At 46.7% G+C, this 19,512-nt stretch overlaps 5 protein-coding genes across 10 annotated transcripts in view; 3 read left to right on the top strand and 2 right to left on the bottom strand.

Annotated features, from left to right (window-relative positions):
- The first annotated feature begins 315 nt into the window (after positions 1-315).
- Positions 316-2,819, top strand: LOC111073719 (TBC1 domain family member 5). The gene is made up of 6 exons (XM_022366186.2): positions 316-1,230; positions 1,292-1,388; positions 1,450-1,592; positions 1,669-1,811; positions 1,865-2,226; positions 2,284-2,819. Exons 1-6 carry the CDS (start codon positions 491-493, stop codon positions 2,800-2,802), a joined length of 2,004 nt encoding a protein of 667 aa, XP_022221878.2. The 5' UTR covers positions 316-490; the 3' UTR covers positions 2,803-2,819.
- Positions 2,820-3,248: 429 nt separating this feature from the next.
- On the bottom strand, positions 3,249-7,395 carry LOC111073717 (protein suppressor of variegation 3-7). The gene is made up of 5 exons (XM_022366185.2): positions 6,566-7,395; positions 5,913-6,494; positions 5,498-5,839; positions 4,554-5,429; positions 3,249-4,490 (listed from the first exon to the last, which is right to left on the bottom strand). The coding sequence occupies exons 1-5, from the start codon at positions 7,246-7,248 to the stop codon at positions 3,335-3,337; spliced, it is 3,639 nt and encodes a 1,212-aa protein (XP_022221877.2). The 5' UTR covers positions 7,249-7,395; the 3' UTR covers positions 3,249-3,334.
- Positions 7,396-7,728: 333 nt separating this feature from the next.
- Positions 7,729-9,270, top strand: LOC111073720. The gene is made up of 2 exons (XM_022366187.2): positions 7,729-7,940; positions 8,003-9,270. Exons 1-2 carry the CDS (start codon positions 7,909-7,911, stop codon positions 9,120-9,122), a joined length of 1,152 nt encoding a protein of 383 aa, XP_022221879.1. The 5' UTR covers positions 7,729-7,908; the 3' UTR covers positions 9,123-9,270.
- A 96-nt stretch (positions 9,271-9,366) lies between these two features.
- Positions 9,367-10,917, bottom strand: LOC111073721. The gene is made up of 3 exons (XM_022366188.2): positions 10,829-10,917; positions 9,865-10,030; positions 9,367-9,568 (listed from the first exon to the last, which is right to left on the bottom strand). The coding sequence occupies exons 2-3, from the start codon at positions 9,991-9,993 to the stop codon at positions 9,485-9,487; spliced, it is 213 nt and encodes a 70-aa protein (XP_022221880.1). The 5' UTR covers positions 9,994-10,030; positions 10,829-10,917; the 3' UTR covers positions 9,367-9,484.
- A 1,324-nt stretch (positions 10,918-12,241) lies between these two features.
- Positions 12,242-19,512, top strand: part of LOC111073716 (acetylcholinesterase) — a 39,478-nt gene continuing 32,207 nt past the window's right edge. For 2 of the 6 annotated variants that reach the window (XM_022366184.2, XM_022366183.2), the window contains exon 1: positions 13,421-14,122. The gene's annotated coding sequence lies outside the window, so the exon portion shown is untranslated. Of the gene's footprint in view, positions 12,491-13,414; positions 14,123-19,512 lie in introns of those variants that run through there. The other 4 variants (XM_041596396.1, XM_041596397.1, XM_041596398.1 and 1 more) reach the window with 4 other exon arrangements.

Below are 19,512 nucleotides of genomic sequence, written 5' to 3'. Positions count from 1 at the left end.
TATGCATACGTATGTACATTCAATATGGCCAAGTCCATCCATATATTTTAAGACAAATATCTCAGTTGTAAAGGTATTCCAGAAAATTATTAAAAATGGATTTAGTGAAGGTTTTCCGATACCTGTCCCACTGTGCGGTGGCCCAACACTCGTGGCTGCCATATCTGAAGAAAATATTCACAAGTATTTTGGTAGTACCGTTTGCGTGCGAATTCCAGTATTTTTTAAATTCTCTGTCGGTATATTTTATCGGTAAGTCTGCTGCAGCGTGACCGCTTATGGTATTTTAAATATTTTTTATATGCCAAAATTGAGTTCTTTGTCCGCGGTCACACTGAACGTCGGTATTGTTGTTAAATTTAATCAGCGAATTTTGGTAAAAAAAAACCCCCTGCCCTCCCATTGGAAGTTCGCGTGTGCTGGAGGCGTTGATATGGCAACCAGAAGGGCGTCAGCACATTAATTTAGTGCCAGCCAGCAGCAACAAGCGATGACCGTGCGCGGCATAGAAGCAATCAAATTGTATATGCCAAAGGCAAAGGGCGACGCAACAGCCATCAAAACAAACATTCGCGAGGAGAGAGATCAAGCGGTGGAATCTGGACGCGACGCAGCCAGCACAATGACCTCCGTGGAACGGTATAGACTGGAGTGGACGCAGCTGCTGGCCAATCTGGATCAGAGCCCGGAGACACTGCGACTGGCCGCTTTCAATGGCGACCTGAAGATGTCCAAGTTTCGCAGCGTGTACTGGGCGCTGCTGCTGCGCGTACTCAACGCAGAGCATAGGAACTGGCACACCCAGCGCCAGCAGCAACGCAGTAGATATGAGAAGTTCCGTGTGGACTATGTGCGCAATCCGCACGAGCTGGCCGTGCCCGACGACGACGACCCCTTGTCGCAGTCCACGAAGAGCATCTGGAACCAGTACTTCAGCGACCAGGAGCTGTTCGCTGTGATACGGCAGGATGTGGTGCGCACCTTCCCCGGAGTTGACTTCTTCCGCAAGGCGCTCGTACAGAACGCGATGGTCAACATCCTGTTCTACTACGCCCGCGAGCATCCCTATATGTGTTATCGGCAGGGCATGCACGAGATACTGGCCCCCATTATCTTTGTGATCTACAGCGATCACCAGTCGCTGCTGCACTTCAGCGAGATCGCCAAGACTGATATAAACGAGACCTTGCTGAACGTGCTCGATCCCGCCTATCTGGAGGCGGACACATAGTATGTCGTCGAAAATAGCCCGCCCCCAACCATTAGTCTAATCTGTTCCCATGTGTTGCAGCTCCATTTTCTCGCGTCTCATGGCCTCCGTGGAGTCGTACTATCGAGTATCGAATCTCGTTTCCACTCCTGGCGGCCACATAGAGCAGCTAAACGAGGTGCAGTTCTGCAGATGCAAGACAAAAGACACAGACAAAGAATCTTATCGCTCTCTTTCAGGCCTCCAGCGATACGGAGCAGCAAACCGAGGTGGAGGTTATCAGCCAGCTCAACCGCATACGGGACAAAATACTGGCCAAGCAGGACCAGCACTTGCACCATTATCTGCTGAAAATGGAGATCCCGCTGCACATATTTGGGATGTACGTTTTACATTTGAGACATCTCATCTATAGAAATAATATATACCCGTTTGTGCATTAATAATCTCCGCTGCAGTCGCTGGCTACGCCTTCTGTTTGGACGCGAGTTCATGCTGCTGGATCTGCTGCTGCTGTGGGATGCCATTTTCGCGGACAGCGACCGCTTCGACTTGCCCAACTACATTCTGGTGGCCATGCTGGTGCACATACGAGATAAGCGTGGGTATTTCCCCAGCGTCTGGCTGCTCTTGTAATTACCCCCTCGATTGCAGTGCTGCTCAGTGACTACACAACGTCGCTGACTTATCTTATGCGATATCCGGGCAACGTGGACGTCAATTTGGTGCTGCGCCATGCTCTCTTCATGCTCAATCCCAAGCAGTTCGACTACCCAGCGAATGCCTTCACCTGTGTGTCCTTTACCAACAATCTTCCTGCCCCGCCCCCAGCTGGCGGGCCATCCTCATCGTCGGGCGCAACGCCACGCCTCCGCACCATCTCCGAAACGTCATCCAGTAGCAGTCAAATGGATCGGCAGATCACCTACATGCAGCAGCGCAATGCTGCCGATTCCTCTGCTCTGGCCAAGCTGCAGGACGCTCACCGTGTTGCCATGGATGGCTACCTGGAAAATGTAAGTGACTCTCCTCGTATCCAGCGTACGATGCTCAACCCCTTGACGATTTCACAGAGCCCAGAGCTGCTGCGGCTGGAGTTGAAGAATGCCCAGACTGTAATCAAAATCGCTCGAAGCAAGCTGCAAAATTACCTGCGAACTGTGCGCCAGCACGTGGCGCCCAGGCAGGGCAATGAAGAGCTGAGTCGCACGCTGGATGGAATCGAGGAGCTTTGTAGTTTTCTCGACGTGAAATTCATGTTTCCCCTGCACACGCGCTCGGCGCCAATCGATGAGGCCCTGGAGGCTAACGAGCAAAAGCAGCTGAACAAGTCCAGCACCAAGACAAAACCGGAATTAAACAGAACCACGCCGTCGCCCTCATCGACTCCTGCGCCTGCAGCCGTCTCCAGTGGCTACGAAATGCCAGAGAATGCTTTCATGCACAGCTCGATGCGTCGTCTGTTGGGCGAACTGCGTGAAATTGAGCTGTCGACGATAACAAGCGACGAGAAGCCGGGAGCGGTTGTCCAGAATGGTCTTCCGGCGGCCGAGCCGCAGCAGCGCCACCTCCCAATCACCGATCGGCGGTGATCGGATCCCATCGACTGAACAAGAACATATTTAAGGTGAAGCAGCCACCTAGTGGCTGCAATGTGAATGAACAGGTACTAACTATACTTTTGGAGTCTGCCAATGAAATAAAACGATTCAATTTTGAAGTGCTTAAATAATGTATAAATTCAAGCGACATTCCCGAATGGAAATGTCTGCGCCATTGCTGCTCGTTGTGAACAAAAAACAAAATCACTTACATTACATTCAATCATTCATTTTATACGGCTATATAACGTGCAGCATATCGGCAATATACTGGTATCAACTAACTGTATTTTGGAATATAATAATCATGCTGGGAGTAGTGTCTAGCGGTAGGTACACGCACCAGCATTCATCTTTAACATACATATGTGTTCTTTAAACTGAATAATTCGTGTTAAAAGCTACATGGGGGCAAATGAAAATCGAATATGAGGGGAAGGGGACGTGACCGACCAGTGAAGAACATCCACATCTAGTCGGGAAAGTACACAAGAAGCTAAGCCTATGTATGAATGGGAGCATCCTATGGTTTGTGTGTGTTTGATGGCCTACTGATTGTCAGCTGCTGACTCTTCACAATGCGATTGTTGTTGCTGCTTTGAACGGCCCTGTACTGTGCCTGGGTCTGGGCCTTTTGGATGTGTGCCCCCCCATTGGTGCTGGCTGCGGGATGACGCACTTGTTGGGCAGGCGGCTGCTTATGCTGTGGCACAGTCTGTGTCTTTGAAATGGTTATCATCTTGGACTGGTTGCCATTGTTGACACGAATCTGGCGCATCATTGCCAGGGGATTGCCATTATTCGCATCCGTTTTGGGGGGAGAGGCGGACTTCACTGGCGTGAACGTGCAGGTGGTTTCAGAAGAGCTGTTGACACTTTTGCGCACGTTCAAGCTGCTGGGTGTGGTCAGCTTGTTGAGGGGCACGCAGCGCACTGCGTCGGCGTCCTGGCGGCTGGACACCTGCATGGAGGTGGGCCAATAGCGGCGCACATTGCTCAACAGATCCTTGGCGGAGCCATTGACACTGACAGTCACCTGACCCTTATTCTGTGTCATGGGGCTGGACTGGCTGGCTTTCTCAACTTCGTTGTTGTTCTGCTGAGCATTGTGCTCGTCCATTAGATCGTTTATGGATATGGTGGTCGAGTTGGAAAGCGCTGGCGACGAAGAGTCGGCTCCATTGTTGGGGGAAGCATCAGAGCTAGCTGTCTCCGTGCTGTGGGCGACACCGTTGGCTCCCGTTGAGCCTGACGCTGGAGCATTGGCACCCACGACGCGCTGCATGGCTCGCACTTCCAGGCCACAGACAAGCTGCATGATCTTAGCTTTGCCTTCGGCGGCCAGATCGGCCGGCAGGGCTTTCATAGTCGGCGAAATGCTGTCGAAGAAGAGATCCATAACGTGCCGGGGCCCTGGTGGCACGGACGTTATCGAAACATTGGGCGAACCCGGCGCCAGCGCCGTGGAATCCATCTGCGGTCCCGCGTCTCGCTCCAGGTTGCGAAGGCGCGTCACAATGTCGAAGGAGGAGCAGATCATGTCCTTGGCCATGTCCATTTGGCTGCGCTCGTCCGATCGCTTGCCCACTGAGTCGCGCAGTACGCGTAGGATGCGCCGCACCTCCATCGAGCGGCGTGAACGCTTCGACGGCGGCTCTCCCGTCGTGCTGCCCTCAGATCTAGAAACAAGTGAGCAAAATGATAAGTGATGGCTCCCATTGATACGATTCCAATTCACTTACTTGACGCTCAACGCCTCATCGCTGTCCTGATCCACTTCCAAGCCGTGATCGTGCATCTCGGCCGCAGCACCAGCGGCCAAGGAGGGTTTTGTGGCCGCGGCGTTGCTCTTATATTTCTCGAGATTATCGGCATGCTTTCGCGACGAGTCGTGCTGGCGCAGAAAGAACACCTTGATGGGGAGCCGGGTCTCGCAGATGCGGCAGTTGCAGTGGTTCTCATCGGTGGCATCGGGATCCAGCCAATCGTACTTGGCCTGCAGCTCTGCCATAGCCGCCTTCTGCTTGGCATCGGCACTGGTTAACGCTGCCGCAGTGGCGACCGCCGCGGATATGACGTCTTTGTTCGCTGCGGCTGGCGGTTTGTCACCCGTGCGTTTCCTTTCGATGCGCAGCCGCACATGACGCGACGAGCGCTGATGCTTCGACGCGTACTTGGAGGTGGGCAGGAAGACGGACACCTCGCACAGCTTGCACCAGCCGTAGTTTCTGCGCTGCTCGCTGCGCTTGTAGGAGAGCCAGGGGTAGCGCTCCTTCCATACCATCACCTTGCCCTTCATTGTGGCCGGAATGGTGTTGCCGATCTTGCTGGATGGCATGGCTGACTTTTCGTCTATGGTCCCAGAGTCCGTGTTGCTCTGCTCCTCCTGCAACTGGTTCTCCTGGCGAAGCATTCCCTGGCGCAACTTGTGCTGCTTAACCAGCTTGTTGTGGCGCACACTGAGCTCGTGTCGCGCCTTGCTCGACTCGTTGTAGAAGCGCACGCGACAGAACCGGCAAATCTGTGTTTTGCGATCTTTGGAGTAGCGCAGCCAAGAATAAAATCGAGGCGCAGGCCTTGTCCTGCGCTTCCAGGGGCTCGTTTGCTCCGCAGAATATCTACGGGTCGGGTACACCAAATGGTTAGGTCTGTGACAGATCGCTAGTTATTTATAGAGCACACGTACCCCTTATGCGATTCGGACCAGTCTTCATCATCCTCATCCAATTGGTACTCGCCATCACTGCCCTCGCTTTCGGTGCGTGCCACCGATGGGGCTGGCTCGCTGGGCTGCTGCTCCTCCTCCTCCACCGCTTCTGCGACTCCGCCATTAGCAGCTTTGTTGGCGGCAACGGCCGCCAGATGCTTCTCGGAGTTCTCGTGGCTCTTGCGCTTGATCTCAGAGTGCCCGTACACGAAGCGCTTGCAGCAGATGCTGCAATACGCCATGCTGGCGTCATCAGGATCTGCTACCATCCAGGGGTGCAGCTCGGAGTAATGCGCCCAAATTCCGCGATTTAGCATGGAGCTGAAGGACAGTAAACATAATGGGATTATATGGCTGTATGGCTGGGGCATAGATAGTTCAGAGCATTTCTCACCTATCCGAATTCTGGTGGAGATAGAGGCTCTGGCAGTGAACTTTGGTTTTGCAGTGACGCAAGAAGCTAGTTATCGCCATCTGACAGTTGCAGAGGGTGCAGCGGCATTGCTGGGGACTCGTGTCACCAACGAGTTCGCACCACTGGCTGGGATCGTTGCTGGCATCGATGTCCCCGCCAACTACAGTCACAATGGTGCTGTTCTGCCGTGGCGCTGGCTCTTCTTCCTCCTCCTCTTCCTGCGGAACAGGGGGCTGGTGCGTGCTGGCAGTGCGCTTGCGCTTGAGCGACTGTTTGAGAAAGACTCCTTGCTGGCGCACGAACTCTACATGGCTTTTGGAGGCCTCGTGCCGCTTGCGTAGGTACACAAACTCCACATTCATTTTCACGTTGCACCACGTACACGTGCCAAGTGTACCCTGTGGCTGGGAGCGCTCCAGCCAGGGGTGCACTGCAAGCCATCGCGTCCAGTTGAAGTCGTTGAACGAATCAATCTCCCTGCCGCGCTTCTCTTTCATGGCCGCCACATAGCTGCTGGTGCCGAACTCGTGCTTGACCTCGGCGTTATTCTGCTCGCCAGTGCTGCGAAAAAGCCCAGGATAAAAGTCAACAATCAAACAACTTGGCGTCACAAATATGGTAAGAATACTCACGCGGCTTGGGCCAGCTTCTCGCTTTCCTTGAAGGCCAGGTAGTTGGTCTCCCGCTCCTGATGGTACAGCGACATGTTGTGCTGCTGGATGTGCTTGGATTTTCTGTTCACATTGAGTTTTATGTTGCAGTAGAGGCAGAAGGCGTAGGTGCCATCACTGTCCTCGTGCAGCAGCCAGGGCCAGCGGTTCATCCACACTTGCCAGCGATTTGCTGACGAGAGCGTGCGGGCTGATGTGCCAGCAGGAGCGCCATCATCCATGCTAAAGTCATCTTCATCATCCTGACTGTCCGCGTCCCCATGATTGTCCAGGCGCTCGAGCAGCCCCATGGGGTCAACGTACGAGTTGTTGCTCTCCACGTCGCTGCTCAGCTCGGTTTTGGTGGACATATTTTCTTTGTCTTCCACAAGAGGATCATCGAGTGGCTTCTCATCTTCTGCTGCAGAGCTAATCAGCGCCGTCTGCTGTCCTCCAACCACGTGTGCATTGTCGGCCGTTTCTTCAATATCTGAGTCTTCCACCTCTATAACCAGTGGGACGTCGGTGGTGTCCATCGCTCCTTCTACATCCATGATTTTCAGCTCGTGCTGCGTCGTCTTCGAGTTCGCATCCGCAGACGCCATTTTGTTGCCGGTGTCGGTTGTCTGGTCGATTTTTTCACCCAGTGCACTTTGCTCATCCATTACAATCAAGAGAAGCCTCGCAGGCACTCGCAGTTGTATAATCAAAAAATTGTAAAATCACAGCAATCCGTCTTTAAAAAGTTTAACAAAAAAAATACACCGAGTCAAATTTGCACTCGAGATGCGTCTGGCTGGAGAGGGAAAACAACAATCGATACTGCTCGTGCGCCAAGCTGCATTCCATCGATATGCGTCGATATTTTGCCTCCCAATGTTCCCGCCTATTTTGAACTCACGCACAAATAGTTACATTGTATGGAAAATGTTGCACACACAATGCGCACACTTATTAATTATACTGCTAATGTTAATGGAGCTTTGCTTGGCAAAGATGCACTTGAAGAATTGGTTTAATTTTCGAAAAAACAACAACGTTGCAGGATTCTGGCTGTTTACAACGCACGGTCATACTGCAAAACCATCGATATATTGACTATTTTTATAGAAAATGTTTAAAATATTTTTGCTAATTATATTTAGTCTGTGAAAACTAATTTTTGAACACATTAATTTTCTGGATTACCAAATCCTACTTTTTCCCTCAAACGATATATTGAAAAACTAATTGCAAAACTATCAATGCCATCGACAGTACCATCGATGGTTTTGCAGCCCTAATACTGCACTCAAATTTGTTTATATTTTGCAAAAACTGCATTAATGGCAAACTTACAGTTAACTCAGGAAAAACTGTAAGTACTCATAACCAGCAGCCACTCGACTGTCGCTTATCCGTGCCCACATTTCTCGACAGCGATGCCCTGCGCTCAGAGTACAGACCACGTCGACCGTGCGCCCTTCTAAAGTACCCGAGACCGAAAACAAAACCGGAATACCAAGCGATATACCCATGGCTACTGCCGGACGAGACGGATCCACACTTTGTGTTCTGCGCGGTCTGCGAGTGTCGCCTCAGCTGCAAGCGCTCCGACCTGGGCAAGCACGAGGGCAGCATCAAGCACTCGGAAAATTCACAACGCAAGTCCTTGGTGCCAAAGACCGAGGCTGACGCAGAGGAGGCGTCCGGGGTCATGAAGTGGGAATACACCGACGAGGAGGAGGGTCTGTTGCAGAGCTATAGGGCAGGCCACGAGAAAGAAGAGAACGATGATGAAGACGCCGACGCTGACGCTGATGGGGATGGAGATGCCGATGTCGATGCGGAGGTTGACGACGACGACACTGACCCAAATGGAGATGGCGAAGCAGATGCAGATGCCCAGAATGATAACGAGACCGAGCCAGCTTCCAAGCAACAGCGGCGCATATCCGAAAGTGATTCGCAACATTCCGGCATGCTGGACTATTTGCCTCTCCACGTGACCATCAACGAGCTGCCCAACCAGCTGCTGCCCGGCACTCCGTTTCCTCCGGCTGCCACGGTGCCGCAGCCATGCCGCATCACCATCAAAAAGGTGCCGGCGAACGTGGCACAGATGGCCGCACCCAGCACGCCACCAAACGTTGCCCAGTCTCATGAAATTACGTCCAAGGCTACCATCACGCCCATTGCAGCCTCCGGCAGCTGCTACACGCCCTCCACGCGTCTGCCGCAGTCGTACGCGTCCCGGCAGCTGCAGTCGTACCAGCTGCAGCACCTATCCCCCATCACCCCGCCGCGCGACTCACTGGAGCTGTTTTTCGACAGCATCTGCGCCACCGTCAAGTCGCTACCGCCAAAGCTAGCCACCGAGGGCAAGATCCGTGTCATGCAGCTGATCGGAGAGCTGGAGCTGCGTGCCCTCAGTGACCAGGATCAGGACTGCCTGCTCGCCGCTCCACCTAGTCTCGATCTCGCCGCCAGCGCACCGGCTACCCCTGATACTCCTGGCAGCAGCCAGCAAAATGCAACGGTGGCATCCACGACGAAGTAGCTCGCCGCATGCGACACGGCCCACTCAACCCATGGAATCAGTTCAAAACAGGCTCAAGTTGCTCTCGCCAGTACAGTAGACTTTGACAAAGTAGAGTTTCTGGTGCTTTCATCAGTTTTTATAAGTTTGTTAATCGATTTTCATTAATAAATTTATTTATTAATTGTTATAGTAAACTTCAGTGCAGAGTGCTGTTTTCCACACGTAAGTATCATCCAAAGCATGTTCAATGAGAGACGATCGATCGGTTTTATAAAAAGTAATTAATTACATTTAATTGTAAAATATTGTCCAAAGCAAGTGTTATAAATTATTCACTTAGTTATAAGATTTATTTATAAATATATGTAAGTAAGGAGTCCCTAGAAGGCGGGCTTCCCCTCCAGCATGGCCTTGCCGCAGAAGAACGGGAATTGCACGCCCTGGAGCAGCATATCCGCTATGCCCTGTGAACGATAAAGAAACGGAAAGATATTGTTGATGAACAAGTGCTTGTGGTGCTGGTGGTAGAGCATATGTACATATCTACCTAAATGTTATCGTGTTTGCACACATTTTTCGTAAAGCCCCTTTTAGTACCCCCCCGATAAGTTATGACACATGAGTAATTGTGAAGAAATCTACTTGGCTGCGATAAGCAACAGCCGCATGCAGCGCCTATTTAGTGGCGATGACCTCACCGTTGAGGAATTAGACCCGAGGCGACCCCACCCCACACTATTCTGGAACTCCCTGAACTTACCGACAGGGCGGGTATGCAGGAGGCAAATGCATAGACCCAGATGTAGAAGAAGGCGCAGAAGAAGGCCACGAAGAAGGAGACGAACCAGAAGACCAGCAGCCAGAAAATAAACCACAGTGGATTGGGCATCTTGATGTGTAGAGTTGCTTGTTCGACGTAATTGGAGCTGCAAGATAAGATAAATGAAAGCGATGCCTTTTAGAGGGCCTGAACATATTGCGCATCTTGTCAGCGATCATCACAACCCATTAGAATTCCCCTCTTTTGATGGCGTCTCCACTATTCTTCTATCGTTCTACTTGTGTTGCATTCCTATCAATGTTTTTTCCCGAAACTGCATTTGAATGGCTGCTTTCTTTCAGCTAGATTTCACTTTTGTATAGCTGGAAGCCTCCAAGTTCGTGACAAGCATTCGAGCGACCTATTTGGTATATTTTTCGAGCGTCAGAGCCGATTCTGATTGTCGCCGACGCGCCTGCCCAAAGAAGGCAGCTTGAAAGTAGAAGGCCTCCCAGCAGGGAGCTCTGAGGTCAGGGCAACATTTCAGTTTTGTTTGGAGATTTCGCTTAGAGAATCATGTTGATTACAGGGGGAGGCCTCCAGATAGATGTCGTCATTATGCAAATATCACAGATAGTACTAATATTTTATGTAGTTGGGGTGTGTCTTCGCAGTCCGACTTAAGTCATCAGTGAAACAATTGTGGAACAACAACAAACCGGTTGGCACAGTTAACACTCGGAGTGATTCGAATATTTTAATTAGCCAGGCGAACGTCCGACCGACCGCCCGCCCGCCCGACAGTGCGAATATGGATCCCACATTTGCAGTTATTCAGGCAATTAATCGCTGTACGCGCAACTATGCGTGAAATTTATAAATAATCTTTTACCGCGCACCCACGTAAGGCAATCAAAACCAATGCAAACACAGTCAAGAGCACGCAAAAACCAAACCAACCAACCTAAAGATTCAGCAGCTACTGAGAGATCGACGTCCGAGAGGCACGAGAGACTACGAGAGTATGTATGGCAAAGTCAACACAAACCGGCGCAACAAGTAATTTTTACATACATATGTTTGTATGTATGTAGATATAAAGAAATGCATGTCTCACTTTCCATACGATCGCATGGTATAAATATAGAAGGTGAACAAGAAATTTACTTTCGTAAATTTTAATTTATTTCCTAATCCCATTAAAGAGTTTTTTGAACTTTAAGTTTTTTTAAGTTTTATTTCTAAAGATCTTTGCAATTTTTAAATATTAGTAAATGCAGCTATCAATCGCCATAGCTACAGTTTAGCTCATATATTGTTTCCAATTGCAAAATTTTTAATTTTTTAGCGTTTTTTATCCGCATAAATAATTTCTCTAAAACTCAAGAAAATTCGAAAAATATTATTTTCCGATTGTTCATATGAAAAGGTATTGTTTAAAATATTGTTTATTTAAATCTTGCTCTATTTTTTATTTATTTTATTTTTGTTCTTCAAAGTATTTTACGATTTGTAGAGGTATACATTTCAAACTAGAATTTCTCATTTAAATTACAGCTTAAACACCAGAATTATAGAATTTTATAAGTAGGCACGCTGTTCGATGCTGATACCTCCCTCGATTATGCCACAGTTTTTAAATATATTGTATACCAATACAATTTGTTTTACTTTTTGCTTTCTGCCAGTACATCTAGCTGTTATGAAACTATTTTCACCTGGCTGCTGTGACACTTTCAGCTGTTCGATTATGTAAAATAATTGTTTCACTTAGGAAACTAAATGCATGTAATACACAAAAATTCCAATTTGAAAAGTTTGCTTTAAAAAATATAAGAAAATAAATTGTATGTAGGTAAAGGTATGACTTTGATAAGTTTGGTAATTCAATCAGACGCCGCTTGACAAGTGTCCGAGTTTACCGATAAAGAGCATTCAGCTAGATACGGAGAGAGTTGATCAACACGTTTAAAGATTGTTAGATAAAAATTAAATATCGGTATGAACATATGTAATACATATGTATCATTCTCCGTGTGTATTTACAACAATATATTTTTTTAACAGCTTCAATACACACATACCTATTGTCGCATGTACCTGTTCTATATTTTTCTAAACTCTCTAGAGACTTAAGAGGATTTCGAGAACTATGTAATTTGCGTTACTTCAATCGAATCTGAAAACAAATTTTGATTGGACTTCTTTACTCGTAAGCTTTCGTTTGCTGCATATAACAGTTACTGAGAACTTTTGCACACAGCTGAAGGCTGAAAGCTCATTGCGGCGCTTGTCAATGTTTTCATATCAAATTTCCTCCATGTACAAGAAAAAAATCGTTTCATCCCGGACGCCGACGCTTACTTTCTCCGCATTTCGTCGTCGCACCGCACAGAGAACGGTAATTCCGATTGGGGCTCTGATACCTAGCTGGCGGTCTGTACGGTCCTCTCCGAAAAGTGCAGAGTAGAGCCGTTGTAGAGAAAGGAGGTGATTGCCAGTGACATTTTCAGTGACGGTTCGCTTCGATCAGATCAGTGGCAAATGCTTGCAAAATAAATACGGTAAATACTTGTACATGTTGTGGGCTTAGCATACTTTGCGGCGCAAAACAGCTGAAGCAGAGGTATGTGTTTGTGTGTGTGTGTGTGTGTCTGCTTGTTTACGTGTGTGAGAGAGAGCTGGTACACGATGTTGTACGGGTATAGGTACGGCTAGTAATATTTACAGAACAGCGTGATCGATTTTTGGGGGGTCTTACGGTGGTAGCCACAAAAACAAACAATTGATGATAAGGCCCATGTACATTGAGCATATGTATGTGTGGTGATACGTGTTTAATCGACAAAGTGTAATCTTCGATCCAGTAGTACTCGCACTCGTACTCGTACAAGTGGATGGAGCAGGAGATGTAGAAGACTTCAAGAAGAAGTAGTGCGAATGCAATTGTTTAAACATCATTAGAGCCCTTCCATGGGCAAACCAATAGAACAATAGGGCATTAATAACATTTACCGAGCCGAGAGCGTGCTTGACAAATAAATAAACAAACGACCACTCGAGATAATGAAATTTCGTGGGGCAGAAAAACAACAGAAACAACAGTAAATGCCGCAAAGTGTCGAAGAGGTGCGGGCGCCGAGAGCGTACCCGATTTCCGAAGCTAAATCGTAGAGCTTACGTATAAAGCTTTTTGCCAAAAATATAAAGAGAGTGAAAGAGAGAGCGTAACAGTCGCAGTAGATTTTTATCTCCGTTATATTATTCTTCCATTTTAATATATTTAGCTCTCTCGACGCCGCTCTCTTTTGCTCCATCCGACTCGGAATTGAGCGTGATGCCCGCTTCGTCCCTTAAAAATCACACTCAACTAAGCAGGAATCACAAACAAATCACTCAACAAAACCACTCGGCTCTCTAGGCTTCGTTTTCCCTCGGCTCTGATGGTGGGTATATTGGTGGGCTTGCCTCAATCTTTCAATATTTTCTCGGCCGCGGACAACGACACAACAGATATTTGGTTTAATCTTGGCGGTTGGCGCATTCAACCAAATTCAGAATAGTTCGGCTCATATATTCCACAAAAAATATCAAATATTAAATACTTTCGCGAAGAAAAAAATCAACTAAAAAAAATTATACAAATCTATACATGAGTTTATATTCAACATCCGTGTCCATGATGCTTCAAGCTTCGTGCTTTGAGCAGCAGGGAACCACGTAGCGCGTTGCCAGCCACTCTCAAGCGGCAGTAGTTTTCAGTGCGCAAAATACAAGCGAATTTCAGATAAAGCAAGGAGAACAGAACGCAAGAAGAAAGCAGGCAACAGCATAAAGTAAAGTAAAGTAAAGCAAAACGAAGACTTCCAATTCCATTTTCAAAAGGAGAGCCACAGGCACCAGCGCCATCACCAGAACCAGAGTGTTTCTCTTTCTGCCTTTGTGTTGGCCAGCTCTCAAACAAACACACATACATATATACATATGTAGTTGTATATGTAAATGTAGATGCCTGCATGCATATGGCATAACATAGGCAGAGAAAGATATTCATTAGCTGAATATTTTCGAATCCTTCTGTGCAAGTGAAGTGCAACCGAAACAAATCTCTCCTATTACTACATAGTACGACATATATCTTGCAGTTTTAGAGATATTGGAAATATTTGAGAAAAAGTAACGCAAACAGTGACATGTTGTGAGAGTGGAGTGAAATATCTTCAGCATTTACAGCTGGTACCAGCTACAGCCCACAGAGGTGAGTATTCCAGGAAGGAGGCAGGATATATTTTATATCCTCCAGCATTGTTTTGGGCCCTGAACTTCGGCCTCCTTCTCACCATTTTTTGTTGTTCGATTTTCGCATTTAACGATTTTTGATGAGCTCCGTGATCCGTAAAGTCTTCAGCAATTTTGGGCCGCACACAACAACAGCGCGAAAAAGAACGCCCAGGGCCAGGGGAGGAAGTGCGGGAGTGTCTTACAAATTCATAATTTGTCTGTTTACACAAACACACGCATATGCATATATATGTATGGATGGATACATATATACTGATATATGTATATACACGGTTCTGGTCATTGGTATTGGTGGTTTATCGAGTGGCGTCGTCCTCTCCCTGTTGAGCTGTTTTGCTGTTTTGCTGTTTTGCTGTTTGGGGCTGCCTCAATGTCTGCCCGCTTGGCCCATATTGAGGCCCATCCATCGAGCGGCGGCGAAATGTATTTTGTGGGGCACGTAGGCTCCATAACTTCCGCTCGGTGGGCTCACGCGCACACCTGTACCCACTCTCATCGGGGCACACACACACACACACACACAAACACACACTATACACAATACATGGGCATTCTTTTTGGCAACCCACACTGACAACTGAGAACTGAGAACCAAGAGCTGGGGCACATTTAAAATTCTGATGAAAAGACACTTTTATTTTATTTTCCTTCTCTGTCTCTTGCCTCACTGTTGTGTGGCGCTCCTCTTTCTTCGCTTCCACTTTCATTTCTCTTGATTATGGTGTCCCCAAGTGGGGCACGAATATACAAATGTGTATGTGTGTGTGTGTGTGGCATCACTTTTGCTTAATTTGCAGTAGTGCTGCGTATAAATATTTTTCTAGATTTGCCTTGACACATTCCCTCAGTCAGTCCATATCCCATTCCAAGCCATCCCATCCCATGCTGGGGAGCTCTCGCACACAGTTCGCTTAACTCAACTGTCGATTTATCACACTTAACCCATACATACCTCCCCCCCATCATCATCATCGTACCGTATGCCATCATATCATCAGCTACACGATCATCGCCCTCCTCCACAAACGGCTTATTAGATACAAACGCTGATTAGTTGCCCAGATTCATGAGATTGCGTGCCGGACCCGGCTCAGTGCAGTTCAGCCCTGCTCTATTCCATGCCATATTCCACTCTATTCGGTTCGGTTCGGCTTCAATCATGGGGGATTATTTTCATGTCGCATTCAAAGATACCCAGATACTCGCACATCATACATACGTATGTACGAATGTACATACACATATGTATGTATGTATATTTGTGTGTGTGTGGCTTATCTATGAGAGCGCTTAAATGTGTTCAACTATTTTGTTGGGTTTATTATGTAGCCCGATACGGCTATTGTCTCTGCTCTTTTATGTGAACTGCATTCTAGATTGAGATTTATGTTGCATATACAACATGCATTTCTACATACATACATACATACGTACGCATTGATGAATTTAATAACCCTTTTGTTGTTTTTCCTCTTCCGTACACAATCAAATTTATGAAAATTAACATAAATATTTCCATGTGTTCATTTTTAATTTTTTTTATTATGTTGGTCCCCAAAAATCTGGTTTGAATTTTAATATTTGATTATTTACCAAATATTCTGTGACTCTAAAATACTATTACTAAATAGTTTGTTATAAGGTAATCAGTTTTAGGTAAAAATTGTCGCATGTGAACTAGGGAAAACGCAGTTTACAATGCTATTAAAACTATTAAGACTTAACTCAACCTAATGTGACATTTGATTGCCTTCGAGCATTGAAAATTAAAATTAATTGAAAACGAATGCGGCGGCATGGACTTCCGGTTAGCATCAGCTTATCCAATTTCGTGGCCATCCATCCATCCATCCACGCAACCATTCATCCATCCATATCCATCAATTTTGCACACAATGCATCCAATCATCACTTGAATGCAATTTTCATCCGCTGCATAGGGAATCTCTGCAACTGGGCACCGCATGCACTGGGATAAAGAGAGATATGCCTGGGCTAGAGCCAGCTGCAGTGCATGGGGGATTGGAGTTAATTGAATCAGTATCAAAAATATATGATTAACTTACAAAGGAAGCCGTCTGGCGTGGGAACTCCGGCTGCAACTCAAACACGGAGCCGTGAACTCTCCGTGCTTTGTGTGAAAATTTCGCCGAGTATTCTGCTCATACAAAAGCCGAGCACAAAGTACGGAACCCACAGAATGCACAGAACACACAAAGGAAACAGCAAGAGGGAGCAAAGCGCAAAGCTTAAAGCGTGAAGCACTTGAGAATTGTTTTGCGTTGCCTTTCGCCGCTCTCTTATTTTGCTTATTTTTCGACACTTGAGGGGGCAGGGTAATATTTTATGCCTCGTCGAATTCCCCATCGAATGCTGAATGCAAAATGGAAGCCACCAAGGAGCTGGCTCTTCGATCAGTCCGATGGGAGTAGCATTCTTTTCGACTTTATGCGGCTTGCATTCGCTCGCTAAGGAATCGAAAATCATACGATATGCATACATACATATAAAGAAAGCCATATACATGTAGGTAAACGTAGATTCGTAGCAGGAAACACGCAAAAAAATATGCAAATAAAACGCCATAAAACAATGCGAAGGGCAAACAAACAGAAAATCATAAAAAGGCAGCCATAAAATTTAAACAAAAGGGGACAGTTTTATACCCTCGACTAATATGAATATTGAATGACGAGTTGAAGGAACGAGTTCGACCACCCAGGACTTACATCTACAGTTCGTTGTGCAGACAGAAATCTCTCGGGCAAGATTGCCACAGATGTTGACAGCTATATTTTCACTTATATTTTTGTGAATGATATCAAATTGAATTTTTTTTATACACCTACTATAAGTTCTATGAAGTTCTCATTATCGGCATTTAGGCTTTTCAGGCCTAAAGTCTGTCCTTTTTTATGGAGTGTAGTTTATCATGAGCTTTAGGAATAAGGGCTAGGAGATCTGCCAATGTGGTCTTAAGTCAATCAGAACTGGCCGCACAGTTTTGCCAAAGAAAAATTCGTTTCCGATGTTTTTCTTTTTCTCGAAAGAGTATGCCGGGATTCAAAAGCAGCCAAGTACCAGTACCCAGCCCGGCACAGACAGGCACTCGAGCAGCATTGTAAATGGGTTCTTGCTCGACCGTTTGAGCAGCATTAAAACGCAATTTTATTGCATACCCTCGGGTGCTCTGGGGCAGTCATCATTGTCTAAAGGGGCCTGCGATGACGATGGGCGGTTGGGCGATGACAGCCCCTGCCAAACGAGCTGAGTAGAAGAAAACCGAGCCAAACCAAAGCAGGACTCACGCAACAAAAACGGAAAGCAAGCTAAGGGAAAGAACTAGGGAAAGGATCTGGAAAAAGGGAATTGTTTAACATTAGTTTTATGCGGTGGTTTTATTGGTCTGTACTTTGGCTACTTTTATTGTTTTTGTTGCCCCTGCTATGACTGTTGCTGTTTGTGTACCTTCCCCCTGGTCATTGCCTGGCGATAATAACGCGATTTGTTGTCTGCTGCAGTCTCATTAGATTTTATTGGATTTACCGCGGGGAATCTAGCGAGCTGCACTTAAAGTTCTACATACAGAGAAACTTGTGGTGCTAGAAGTTATCTGAAAGAGTCCATTAACTTGAGGAGATTTCACTGAATCTAAGAAGGTTGTCGTCTTTAAAACGTGTCAATATATTTTGGTATGTTTTTATTTGTTGGTTACTATGTGTTATTAAATTTCCAGAAGATTCCTTTGTTCTGATTTATTATAATTTTCTTCTGTGATTAGTTGTAAGCTTTTTCGGGCCTTGTGAACATTGAAATGAGCATCTGAGCATGTAAATATTAGCTCTTATTTTCTACGCCATTTTTACAGGTAGATAATCACTTACACGCACACATACACGCACTCACATACGCTTTGAGACCAGGACGTGCACTGGGAATAAGCTGCTTGATGTGTGTCTCTCTGTGTGCGCGCCCGGGTGCTCTGGAGCCTTGTCCTCCATGGCCGGGCATTAAAAGTAACCCAGGGTAAAATAAAAGCAAGTGCCAAGTGTGGCATTGGCTCTGGCACTGGCGCGGCGCGGCGCGGCGCATGTGCCACTCAAAGGCAAACAAATGCGAAGTTCTGCTGCGTCTTTGGGAATACGCGGCGTATGCGCGATTTTAGTGTGATTGTATATGCTCAGACTTTGACTGTAAATCGCACGGTGCTCGTCCTTTTTGCTGTTGCTGTTGCCACTTTAACATGCAAAGATTAAAGCTGTATTACGTCTCGACTTTGCACAGCTCCCCACCCCCCACCTGCCATATTGGTAATCTCTTTGACTGAATAGTTGAAATATATATATTTGCATTGTTTGTAATTTCATTATGCACATCTTTAATACTCGTATACCTTCATTAAATGCTTATTTACTATTTGCAAGAATATAAAATGAATTGAATCGCGATAGCGATAGCGATGGCGTAATTATGGTAAATCAATATTAATGAGATGACTCCAAATGCAATTTAAATCGCGCAACTAATGCATTAATTGCAATTTTTCGGTTGATTATATATGGTATATAGTATTTATTCTTAATCAAGCATAATTATACTAGCCTGACTAATTGACAAGCGCAAAGTCCGCATAAATAATAAAACGTTGTAATAATTGTAAAAATTATCGATGCGTATGCCAATTAAATTTCAATTTAAGTTCCAACGCGTTTTCCACATAATTTTCCGCTGATTGTTGTTGCTGCTGCTGGTGCTGTTTTGGCTGCTGCCGTCATTTCTACCGTGATTGCTGTCATTGTTGCTGTTTGCTGTTGCCTTTGCTGTTGTTGTGGCTGGCTGCAATTTGCTTGATGCCACAAATTGAATAACTCAGGCAAGTGCACATGAGCGCACACACCCAGTGATAGTCCCAGTCGCAGACTCCCTTCCAGGCGGCCCACACCCCAACCTTCGCCCCCACTCCCTGCGCACTGATTATTGTAATAAGCAGCCCAATTAAAACTCTGACGCTTTTATGAACTTAATTATTGCCGTCGACTATCGTATATTAGCATCAGGCTCGGCTCGGCTCGCAAACATCAATATTGATTGTTGCCCTTGTTGCTGGATGCCCGGTCCCAGACCCGGACCCGGTCGCTGGTGCGTGTCGTTGATGCACAGCAGCATTCATTATGCGGCCTGAATAACTCAAATCGAGGCAATGTTGCACATGTCGTATGCAGGATGTGCCAAAGATGCCCCCCTGGATGCTCTGCTCTCGTCGATGATGATGTTATTGTTTCATGTAATTAACCAGCCTGCGGGAACTTTGGTATTTTGTTGGGCCTTTTGTGTAGGTTTTTGTGG

This window comes from Drosophila obscura, unplaced genomic scaffold (assembly GCF_018151105.1).
Source record: "Drosophila obscura isolate BZ-5 IFL unplaced genomic scaffold, ASM1815110v1 contig_150, whole genome shotgun sequence".
NCBI classification, from domain to species: Eukaryota; Metazoa; Arthropoda; class Insecta; order Diptera; family Drosophilidae; genus Drosophila; species Drosophila obscura.
This window is presented reverse-complemented; position numbering and strand designations above follow the sequence as displayed.

Bases quoted from the DNA above. Each gene is read 5' to 3' on its own strand.
- LOC111073719 (XM_022366186.2), top strand. From the start codon at position 491: ATGACCGTGCGCGGCATAGAAGCAATCAAATTGTATATGCCAAAGGCA. The intron at 1,593-1,668 runs GTACGTTTTACA...TCTCCGCTGCAG, and splicing joins CCGCTGCACATATTTGGGAT to TCGCTGGCTACGCCTTCTGT. The intron at 1,812-1,864 runs GTGGGTATTTCC...CCTCGATTGCAG, and splicing joins GGTGCACATACGAGATAAGC to TGCTGCTCAGTGACTACACA.
- LOC111073720 (XM_022366187.2), top strand. From the start codon at position 7,909: ATGGCAAACTTACAGTTAACTCAGGAAAAACT. The intron at 7,941-8,002 runs GTAAGTACTCAT...ATTTCTCGACAG, and splicing joins CAGTTAACTCAGGAAAAACT to CGATGCCCTGCGCTCAGAGT.
- LOC111073721 (XM_022366188.2), bottom strand. From the start codon at position 9,993: ATGCCCAATCCACTGTGGTTTATTTTCTGGCTGCTGGTCTTCTGGTTC. The intron at 9,569-9,864 runs GTAAGTTCAGGG...TATCGTTCACAG, and splicing joins CCTGCATACCCGCCCTGTCG to GGCATAGCGGATATGCTGCT.
- LOC111073717 (XM_022366185.2), bottom strand. From the start codon at position 7,248: ATGGATGAGCAAAGTGCACTGGGTGAAAAAATCGACCAGACAACCGAC. The intron at 5,840-5,912 runs GTGAGAAATGCT...ACTGTCCTTCAG, and splicing joins CTCCACCAGAATTCGGATAG to CTCCATGCTAAATCGCGGAA. The intron at 5,430-5,497 runs GTACGTGTGCTC...CCCGACCCGTAG, and splicing joins TGGTCCGAATCGCATAAGGG to ATATTCTGCGGAGCAAACGA.